This window comes from Etheostoma spectabile, chromosome 18 (genome assembly GCF_008692095.1).
Source record: "Etheostoma spectabile isolate EspeVRDwgs_2016 chromosome 18, UIUC_Espe_1.0, whole genome shotgun sequence".
Taxonomy (NCBI): Eukaryota; Metazoa; Chordata; class Actinopteri; order Perciformes; family Percidae; genus Etheostoma; species Etheostoma spectabile.
In genome coordinates, this window is record NC_045750.1 from 5341654 (window position 1) to 5353476 (window position 11823).

The 11823-nt window shown below is 41.5% G+C and overlaps 1 protein-coding gene across 1 annotated transcript in view; it reads left to right on the plus strand.

The window, feature by feature from the left end:
* Positions 1-11521, plus strand: part of adgrg6 (adhesion G protein-coupled receptor G6) — a 99271-nt gene extending 87750 nt beyond the window's left edge. The window contains 1 exon segment of the mRNA XM_032543622.1: positions 6454-11521. Coding sequence (XP_032399513.1) covers positions 6454-6671 — 218 coding nt within the window. The 3' untranslated portion in view covers positions 6672-11521.
* Positions 11522-11823: the final 302 nt, after the last annotated feature.

The window sequence follows — 11823 nt, forward strand, 5'->3', positions numbered from 1 at the left end:
TATAACATTAACATGATGATGGGGGGTTATTTTAATTCCAAAGGCCAAGGTAACTATCAGGATGCATAGTATCCTGATCCATGATATAACTTTTCCTTTATTAATAAAAATCTGCCTGCCTCTATGGGAATTTAACATAGGGGTGTGTATACTTACGCCCCCTGTATTTTAAGGAAGAACATTTATTTATTTACAATACATTATTCATTCAAAAAGAAAATTGGTGTCCTTAAAGGTTGGATTTTTCATGATTTTTTTAAATAATGCATTAAGATCAATTTCCAAAAGATGATTTTTTTTTATTCCTCTTTTAAGTCAAATTAAGCAAGGGTTCCTAGTCTCATGAGCAGCACTATACCTACGCTCTCCGTCTCTGCTGATTGGGAATGATTGAGATTTCTCTTGGCACAGCTACCAGAAGACTTACAACTTTCAGACAGGTTGCTCACATCTACGTCTTCAATCTCAGTTGGAGGCTGCGCAGTAACGCTCAGCCATCACTGAAAAAGAGCTTCTAGTAGACTTCACTGGTCTCCGTCCAGCGCAACGGGATCTCTTGGTCCATTTCTTTAACTGTCTATGAAACCTCTACCCCAGTTCCTGGGAATGCAAATGTTAAATTTCAAGCCAAAAGGAATACTTGGAACTGATGGTGGTGGTAAATATTCATGAAAAATGACAAGTTTGTGAAGGGGCAACACTGATTTTGATTATAAACAACTAAACACGTTACACACTGGCCCTTTAAACATTATTATTCAACGTGTCAATGACATTCATAATAATTAATCTCATTCCAATTTATTCTTGATTACTACTTTTTACAAATTCAATCCAGCAATCCAGCATAGCATCCGCCTTTCAACGGCAGTTACACCGCAACTTCTTCAGAAAATGAATTCTCTAGTTTCTTCTGTAATCCTGCTGACAGACAGACTGACAAACCAACAAACAAACCGAAATGAAAACTTAATAAACTGGGGGACTCTGAAGTTACCAAAAGTCCATTTTGACATTTGGATGCAGAAATCAGTCATATTGTATCTCCACTGAATGCAGGATTCTTTCTCCTCTGTCTGAGGTTGTTCCTCCGCTCAGCGTCAGTCTCACATCATATAGTTTCCAGATGTTTGAGTTCAAAGAATCCCTTCCCTTTAGAAAATGTAATTCATGACCAGGGGTTGACCTGAGTTTTTACAGGGTCTTTACAGTGACTTGGGTTTAACCCTGACTCCCCTTGCCCTCAGTTTCAAATATCTCTGTCCTAAAGTGCAACCTGAGGGAAATATGTTGATGTGCGTGACAGACGTGCTACAGACACGAACACAAACACATCCGTGTGTAATCATAGTCAAAACGGCCTAACAGGACCAGCTGTAAGGAGTCAGAGGGCTTAATTAGTTATGCAGGAATCAGGGGAGTCGTGCCTGTTGCCCATGCCAGCAGAAAACTATCCTTTGGTCCCATAGTTTCAGGTTGCACAGAGACATGGAATCATGGTTTCATGTTGAGCAGCGCAACACGACTTCCTTAATTTGTTTCGTTAGGCACTGATAGCAAGGACTGACAAAAGGCAGGGATGGAGTACTTTTCCGTGCCAAGGCAGACTTTGGCTGAGCAGTGAACCATAATATATCTTTCCTCGCAAAGTCACACTTAACTTTGTGATGGTAGCAGAGGGCCAGCACTCGGACAGTATGTGTGCTTTACTTGGCCCATATTCTATACGTCTTGCTTGATTGCTTTGGCTCAGTCTCCATAAGAAAGTCCCATGGTGTAAACTTGTTGCTGCTGGTATTTGTCCAGATCCCATTGAAGAAACTTGATTAAAATGACATGGAAATCCACTGTTGGATGACAACAAGTAGACATTCATAAGTAGACAGATCATAAAACCAGGGCAATATGTCGTCCAAACAATACAACATTATCAGTAGTTTGTTCCTCTTCTCTAGCACAGCTATTAATTACATGATTACATGTCATTTAGCTGACGCTTTTATCAATAGCAACTTACAATTGTTATATCTGTCAGAGGTCGCACGCCTCTGGAGCAACTAGGTGTTGTCTTACAGTGGGACTTGAACTTGGATCTCTCACACCAAAGGCATGTGTTATGTCCACTGCGCCATCACCACGCCATACACCGAACCTACTGAGTTAAAGGTGCCGTGAAAATATCACTTTGAGTTTTTTTTAATAACATTAATATGAGTTCCCCCAGCCTGCCTATGGTCCCCCAGTGGCTAGAAATGGTGATAGGTGTAAACCGAGCCCTGGGTATCCTGCTCTGCCTTTGAGGAAATGAAAGCTCAGATGGGCAGATCTGGATTCTTGCCCCTTATGATGTCATAAGTTAGGTAACCTCCCCTTTCTCTGCTTTGCCTGCCCAGAGAATTTGGCCCATTCCTAGGTTCGTCCAACCTGCCCACTAACCAGGACATTTAGCGCTCTTCTTCACCTTACTTCCTTCTTTGCTCCCATCAGAACTGCTACGGCCACTAGAGGGCGCCGCCACTACAAACATAAATATAGGTCGTAATTAGTCCGGCTATCAGCAGGCCGAGCCGAGCTCAATAGATCTGAGATTGAGCGTTGGTCTGGGGAGTTGGCTCAGTATTTTCTCTGCACAAGAGGCGGGACCAACGGGCATAGTTCAAATGACTCGTACGCAACTGAATAGTCTTTTAACCAATCAGAGCACCGCTCCGGGCAACGTATAAGCGACAGCAGCATCTACAGGTTGCTGCGCTTCAGTGGCGTTCGGTGGCGACCATGTAAACAAGAAGCTGCTTGGTTGCTTCTCTATTGTCATTGTATTAAACCCGCCAATAGTGCGCCAGGTAGAGAGGAGAGGTTTAAAAAAAAAAAAAAACATACACAGATCAATCGATTTATCTGTTCGTCACATTAAATACACAATGTAAAAATATTACGTTGTACAAATCATCTCCAACACGTGTTGATTGGTTAAAGGTGCTGTATAGAGCCCGACCGATAAAGGATTTTTAAGGCGGATACTGATACAAATATTTGGTTATTTAAAATCCGATATTCCAACATATCGGCCAATATATAAAAAACCCAGAAACGCGTAACAAAACGGATTTCCCTAATATTAGTTATTTGTAGTTATTTATGAGTTCTGACTAAAATAATATGATTATAATTTGTTTTATTGTCACAACAAAACAGAGGAACATCAAAATATATTAAAGTGCTGATAGATAAAATTTAAAAAAATGAAAACTTAAGATATGTCCTTTGAACAAAAACACAATAACAGAAAAAAACAAGGGACATTGTAGAGCGTCCTCTGGTGGACAAACTATGCAACGGCAACACTCATGACATCGTTGACCGTCATTTAACAGAATCATTAATTTGTCATTATAAATGTTTATAATGGTCTTTTTTTTTATTGGCCATCATTAATGTCGATACCAATAGAACGGGAAATGCCTACTATCGGCCGATAATATCGGCCCGCCAATATAGCGGTCAGGCTCTAATGCTGTACAAACATTTGTTCTCATCCTTTCTGCCAGATGGCCTCATTCAAACAGCAATACTCTTCAAACAAAGCAGACCAATTATAGCGAATCAGTTTTTTTTAATAGACCCGTTCCGCTGTTTGATATTTTCATTGGCGGCCCCCCCGACAGAACAATGGGGGCGACCATGAATCGTCATACCTCGCTGCATGTTAAGTGTGTACCACCCATCTTTCCATGTGCTTCCCACCCTGTTCTGTGAAGTTTACCCAAAACATATCTCCAGTTAACCCCGTGATATTAGCTGAGAGTGTTTTACAATCCAAATAACATTGCAGCGTAATAATATCCAAACTGTTCAAAGTTGTCTTTTCTAGATCAGGTATGTACACGTTTTGAAAAGTGATCTCTAGATCAAGTGGAAAGTCTAATCCAAATATGCCTGTCTGAATCAGGTTGCTTGTTGTGAGGCCTTGTTGGATGACCCAGCATGGCTTTTGAAAACACCTTGAAATCACAAGGCCCTGGGAGGGAAGAAGGCCAACACAACCAACCTCATTTGATTTGATTTAGTGGGATCCCTATTAGCTGGGGCCATAGGCACAGCTATTCTTCCTGGAGTCCACCCAAAGCTTGTACAACTATACATTGCCGTGCATCGTTATTACATTTAAAACCAAAAAAACAACATTCAATACATCACTGAAAAAACATCTACAACACAGGACCTAGTTTAAGTTATTCACAGTATGCAGAGATGACATTATGATAGTGATCAGTAAAAATATGACCAAGCAAATGTACACATATAAAACCCTCAATGAGGCCTCTCAGATAGCTCAGTTGGTAGAGTGGGCGCCCGTATGTAGAGGTTTACTCCTGATGCAGCGGGCCCGGGTTCAACTCTGACCGACGGCCCTTTGCTGCATGTCGTTCCCCCCTCTCTCTCCTCTTTCATATATTCAGCTTTCCTGTCAAATAAAGGCCTAAAATGCCCCAAAAAAATCTTTAAAAAAAAAACAACCTTCAATGATACTAACAGCATGTATTGAGTATTAGCCGATACAAAGTACTGCTCAGCTAGGAGATGTTCTTTAAGTAGTACTTTGAAATTGAGATTTTCTATGTTCTTGAATGACATGACTGGGAATTGCATTGCAATTAATCATTGCTCTATATACTACTGTGTTAGTAGTATAGTAGAGCAAAAAAAAAAAGAAACGCCAAACCACAACCAGGTTGCTTTGCAAGAGAGACAGTTATTCTGTTTGATGATGTCTGCTGTAAAAATCATCTCTATTTGGCCAGAAATACCTGCAACAATACCTACAAAAGACCCTGGGACGGCTTCCCAAAAGCATCTTAGGGCTAGCATGATGTCAGAGCTGTCACAGCATAACCACAACCAAAACTTGATACCATGCCAATGTGTCTCGGAAATATAACAAGGTTTGGCTTGTATTCGTGTATTTGAAATCAAAGATCTACCAGAGATGTGGACTTGCTGTCTTAGATGACTTACGTTGTATTTATAAGTTTGAATTTTATCTGTTAAAAATTAATAGGGTTATTATTTTGGCATTTTAGGCCTTATTCAATGGGACAGCTTAGACATGGAGGGGAAGAGAGAAAGGGGGGATGGTATGCAGCAAAGGGCTACGGGTCGGAATAGAACCAGCAGCCGCGGTGGCAAGGACTGACCCTCTGTACAAGGTGCCCACGCTCTACCAGGTGATCTATCCAGTCACTCGTAAATAATATAATTTGATGTTGCCACGTTTCCGTAACTATCAAATCTGCTACAGAGCAGCTGCAGCAGCGCAACCTCAGAATCATGATTGGACGACTTACAAAGATCCCCGCTATGCGACCGTCATGATTGGATGACTGGCTATCCGTCATACTCCTCGCTATGGCAACACGTAACAAAGACCCGAGATAAAGCCTCATTAGTCGGACCAGAACACCACAATGGCTCCATCTGTGCCACGAGTAATCCCTTTTGGATTAAAAAATGTCACGCAAGATGAGAAAAGTGAACTGCTGAATGCAAAACAAATGACTAATAATTTGGACTTGATTGGCATGGGTAACTTTCCATGAAATCATCTCTCAGTGCAAATCAAACCAGCGTTTAGGCTAACTGAAATAACACCATGTCAATCTCCAGGTATGGTGAAGGTTATGTGATGGTGGGGGGTTATTTTTAATTTAAAGGCCAAGGGAACTTTATCAGGATGCATAGTATCCTGATCCATGTAATAACTGGCCTTTAATAATGAACATCTTCCTGCCTCTATGGGAATTTAACATAGGGGTGTGTGTACTTATGTCCCCTGTATGTTAAGGAAGAACATTTATTAATTTACAATACATTATTCATTCACAACGAAAATTGGTGTCCTTAAAGGTTGGATTTTTTTAAATTAAGACATTACGATCAATTTCCAAAAGATGATTTTTTATTTCCTCTTTTTAGTCAACTTTCATGCCACCTTAATTAAACTAGGGTCCGACCGATTTTTAGGCCGATACCGATAAAAATATTTGGTTATTTGAAAATCCGATAATCCAAAATAAAAAAAATCCATAAACACCTAACAAAACAGAAATCCCCAACATTAGTTATTTGTAGTTATTTATGAGTTCTCACTACAATAATATTAATATATATAATAATTTGTTTTATTGTCACAAGAGAGGAACATCAAATTGAACTCATTAAAGTTCTGATGAATAAAATGTATAAAATACAAACTTAAGATATCAAACTTGAAGTCCTTTGAACAAAAATCAGTGTTGCCCACAGGAACATTGTAGTCGCCCTCTGGTGGTCCTTCACATGCTGTGACGGACAGATTATCACTCTTCTTTTTTGACTATTGTAATAATTATCGCATGATTGAGTAACAATCCTTGTGTGTCCCTGTCTTTATCTTTTTTTGCTCCCTGGATGCAGATAAATGTTACTCCAACCAGACCGGCCCCAAGTGCGTCTCCTCGTGCTCCACCTCCTCAGAGGTGGAACCCAACTCCTCTTCCTCCTCCTCCTCCTCCTCCATCCTCCCCGTCAGCCAGATGATCGACAAGGTGAAAGGATACTGCTCCACGCGCTCCGACAACTTCTACAAGAACATCATCATGTCGGACAGCTTCGCCAACAGCACCAGGTTCTAGAGATTTTTGGAGCCTCCTTTGTGATGTGGAACTGCCCCGAATAGTTCAAGAAAATGTTGGGACATCGGGCTTTTAATTGGCAGACGGACGAAGGAGACTTCTGTTTAAGGTTCCAATATGAAGCGTAACACTGGAGCCTGCCTCGCTGTTCAGGAACTGCCCACGATGTTATTTAAGGCTTTTGTTCAGAAACTGTCAGCCAACTATCAAGAACATTTTGTGTCCTGGAAGTGGTAGCGTGTATGGTCCCATGGTCCCACGGCCCAATGGTCCCACAGTCCAATGTTCCCACAGCCCAATGGTCCCCACCAATGTTCCCACAGTCCAATGTTCCCACATCCTAATGGTCCCACAGCCCAATGGTCCCACAGCCCAATGGTCCCACAGTCTAATGTTCCCACAGTCCAATGTTCCCACAGCCCAATGTTCCCACAGCCCAATGTTCCCACAGCCTAATGGTCCCACATCCTAATGGTCCCACAGCCCAATGGTCCCACAGCCCAATGGTCCCACAGTCCAATGTTCCCAAAGCCCAATGTTCCCACAGCCTAATGGTCCCACAGTCCAATGGTCCCACATCCTAATGGTCCCACAGCCCAATGGTCCCACATCCTAATGGTCCCACCAGCCCACCAATGGTCCCACAGCCCAATGGTCCCACAGTCCAATGTTCCCACAGCCCAATGTTCCCACAGCCTAATGGTCCCACAGTTCCCATATTTCTAAGATTTGTTTCCCAAAATTAGGCCCTTTGTTCCCACAATTCTAAGATTTGTTTTTCAAAATGAGGTCCTATGTTCCCAGATTTCCTTTTTCACAAATCTGTATCAGATTTTATCCCCCTAAACCCTAACCCTAAAAAATGTTGTGGGAGGATAGGGCTTAAATTGAAGGGAAATCTAGAAACACAAGACCTAATTTTGAAAATGTCCTAGAAATGTGGGACCATAGGGCTGTGGGACCATTGGGCTGTGGGACCATAGGGCTGTGGGACCATAAGGCTGTGGGACCATAAGGCTGTGAGACCATAGGGCTGTGGGACCATAAGGCTGTGGGACCATAAGGCTGTGGGACCATAGGGCTCTGGGACCATAGGGCTGTGGGGCCATACTGTGGGGCCATACTGTGGGACCATAGGGCTGTGGGGCCATAGGGCTGACCCCCTGGAAGTGCGACAATCATTTTCAAACTCTTTCCCAGCCTCAGCCAGGACGTTTTCTCGGATCGACTGGGCCTTGACAGAAGCCCCCTCTAACATTTGTGAATCCTCCTGGCTTATGTAACTAGGTGTGTCTCAATCAATCTTCTTTTCACTTCAAATCCCAGCCGTTCAAAATATATACCGACTTGTTTTCTCACTATCTGACTATCTGTGTTAGCTTTTGCTCCGTAGCAACGATGGCGACCGCTGATTGCGAGGATTGTCCAGTGTTCCACACTCTACTATTTGACTGTTTTTATTGCAGCTTCTGGGTACTTAGTGCTGCATTTTCTCCCCGCCGTCTCTCTCCTGTTGTCTAAAATACATGCATCCTTCCCACACAAGGGTGTATAAGATTTCCTGGATCGCAAAACGGCGCCTATTCACTTCTGTGGCGTTGCTCGTCTGGCGCATACACCCAAAAAAGTATCTAAGCTTTCTTCTGTGATGTGCATCCTGCTGAATCTGCGCTGCAGCGTTTCTCCCGCTGCCCCAGAGAGGTCGCAGGCACGTCTCTTTTAGAATGGTGGCCTACAGGGAAAATAGGCTGCAAGGCTGAGCGCACTTCCTGGGAAGCCTGTAACAACACAGGACTTTCACCCTGGAGACCGGGGATCGTGTCCCATGTGTCACATATACATAACTTTTATAAGCCCACCAAAGACCTTTTCCTAACCCTAACTGCGTCAAAAACATAGACTGTATATTAATGGACAGAGCATGTGTGATGTCACCAATTGCTTTGTGGAGATCTGCCATTAAATCGTCAAGTTTGCTGTTACGGGCGCAGCCATTCTGTTGCAGATGTGATGATTTTAGACGAGAAGGAGGAGAGAGGGAGGAGAGAGGGAGGAGAGAGGGAAGAGCCCCTACACTCTACGTTACGTTACACATTTTCACTAGCAATATCATCATAGCCACGCCCTTAAACACCCCCCTCTTTATTGCAGATTTTAAGATCAACAAGACCATAATTCAAAAGATGAACATCATTCTGTGTTGTAGAAGACTTCCAACTAGCTATTGAGACTATAAACTCAATGTGACAATGTTGACTGAGGTAATAAATCAAGTGAGAAGTGGGTCACTGTCTCACAGACTTCTACAGAAACCGACCTTCTTGTGTCGCCCCTGCTGGACATCAGATAGGATGCCGGTTTAAGGAGTCTCCCGCTGCAGGAATTCAGGTAGAGAGCAGGTTTAAGGCACTTCCATGTGTTTATATATCTACTGATCATAATTCATAAGGAGCTGGTTGGTTTGTGTTTTTTTCAGTAGCCACGCAGCATATACAGCTACATGATTTCAACCAGAGCCAAAGTCTTGCGCCTGCTAATCAACAAAGAAATCTACCTTTTCATGGAAACTGTTTCAAAGGCAGCCTGTGAACTTCCTGCTAAAAACCCAGAGATCAAGTTCATATAATATAATCACGGACAAAGTCGCACATTATTGTTTTAAATCCCTAGATGATTAGGGGTGTCTGAGACATTACGGGGTGGTCAGAAAACGTCGGTGCGATTCTACTGTCTAAATGACAGAATCGGCTGACATGGCTGCCAGACTGTGTAACTAATGGAAATGAAAAGAGCAGAGGAGAGAAAGGAAGATAAGACTAAAAAACAAAACGGCTGTTATGTTTTGGTGTTTTTTTAAATACTGTGATGTTTATTTCAACTGTCCGTTTGTGCATGTGTGTGTGGATCCATATCCTGTGTAAATATTGATGATCTATCTATTCTATGTGCCTTATTTTATAATGTGTCCAGATGGTTGCTTTTGTTCATGCCTTCGCGGGGTCCTGGAGTGTACATACAATCCTCTCACATTCTCCAACTCCCCGCACCGTGTAGGCACACAGTCGGCCGCCCTTTTCACCTCGGGAGGAAAGAAATCATGGCGACAGCGAATCCATAAATCATATGATGTGTGAAACCAAACTGAATAGTTTGTCTTCCATTCTGCTAATTATTGTAGTTTGGGTCTTTAAAATGTCAGAAAATGTTGAAAAATGTGGATCAGTGTTTCCCAAAAAGCCCAAAATGATGTCCTCAAATGTCTTGTTTTGTTCCACAACTCAAAGATATTCAGTTTCCTGTCCCAGAGAAGAGAAGAAACTGGAAGATATTCACGTTTAACAAGCTGACATAACACACGTTCACCTGTTTTTAAATACTTAAAACGATTATTAAAATAATTAATTTAAAAGTTGACAACTCAATCAATTAATCTCTGCAGCTCTAGACTTTTAAACCGTGACTCCATAGTTGGTAGTTTGGGTTAAAAAAAAATATTAGAAACAACACAGCAAAAAAACAAGATAAAAATACTAAATCAGAGGGAAAAGGTACTCAAAACAAGGGAAATTATCTGCCCATGCAACAAGATAATACCACTTGACGAGCTTGCTTGATTGAAGATTATAGTGTAAAGTTAAACACTTTAAAATGAGAAGTTCACTCTTAAAACAAGATAAACTATCTAACACTTCTAAATCAGTTTTTTTATCTCGGTAAGAACCAAGTAATTTGCAGGGGACTTGAGGCCAGTGTGCTACCGAGCTCGAGCTCCCGTTCATACACAGCATTACGATCCACAGTTAGGAATCTTGTTTGTGTTCAAATAGGATTTTGTTTTTGTCAAGAATTGATAATTACTTTGTTTTCACGGCGGGAAAAAGAAGTCCTAGAGTGAAGAAATACACACACGTGCAGCTGCCGGGTGGATCTCATCACGGTAACGCTCAGTTCATCCAAATTACAAAGAAAAAAGCATTTTCTCATGCGCCGTCTGGTCCTGCACATAGTCTGAATTCTTCTGAGAAACCCTGCCACCACATAAGCCCAATGGAGGGAAGTAGAATTTCTCTTGTGGTGCTTAAATTAAAAAATAAATGGCATTTGGAAGAATCAGCGGCATGTATTTTCAACAAATAATGTCCTGATTACTGGGATAAACTACCGAATGTGGTTAACATTGGACTCTGTTGACAGCGAGGACTGTGGATCATCAAGAGAAGAAAATCAGAACATTGTGTCTGGAAAGACCAAGTTTTTCCTTTTCTTCTTTCTTTGTTTTCTTTGCAGCACAAGTAAAACAATGTTTAATTTGTGTATTACTGGAAAGGTGAAGTGCTACAGCAGTGGTTATCTAACAAAGCTTTTATTTTGGTGATTGGGATGGACTGACCCTTAAATAAATCATCCTCCTGGATGTACAGTGTTGTCGAAAGCAATTGGTTCAAACGAGAGACATTTTATTTAATAATTTATCAAAAATCATCCACATTTGTTCATCAAATATCAAATTAGACTTAGGAGGAGTAGGGGCCCTAGCACTCCTAGAGATGGGCAATATATTGATATTAAATCAACATCAATAGACATAATTTACTATAGCAATAGTTACATCCCCTCCACCCCGCAAATAAAGTTTTTTTAAGGTTTTCGTTGCTTTATCTGACATTTTTTTCAAAGGATAAAAATAATGCAGCAGTGGCAGGGAAAGGGAAAGGGGAAAATCCTACGCATCCCCCCTGGAAAATTTTGGTTTTCAATGTTTTTCATGTTAACACATCTCCACAACAAGCAGGAAACAGTCCGCTAAATTCAGCAGATTTTCATTCTGTATCAGCCATAAAAACTGTAAAGATGTCCGCAGATTCCGTTTGGGTCTGGATTATTTAATTTAACCATGTTAATATTTGGTGGAAGCACCAATTGTCAACCCAACGATATCGCCGCAATATCAACATCAATGTTTTTTGGTCAAAAGTATCGGGATATTTGATTTTCACCACATCGCACAGCTCTACCTTCTACAATATTTCGGCCTCTGTGGACCTTTGTCAAAGAGTATTTTTCCAAAAACACTCTTGCCTGATGTGATATTTTCAAAGGCACGTGCATAGAACAATTGTGCGAATTGTTTCTATCCAAAGTTATGAAATAA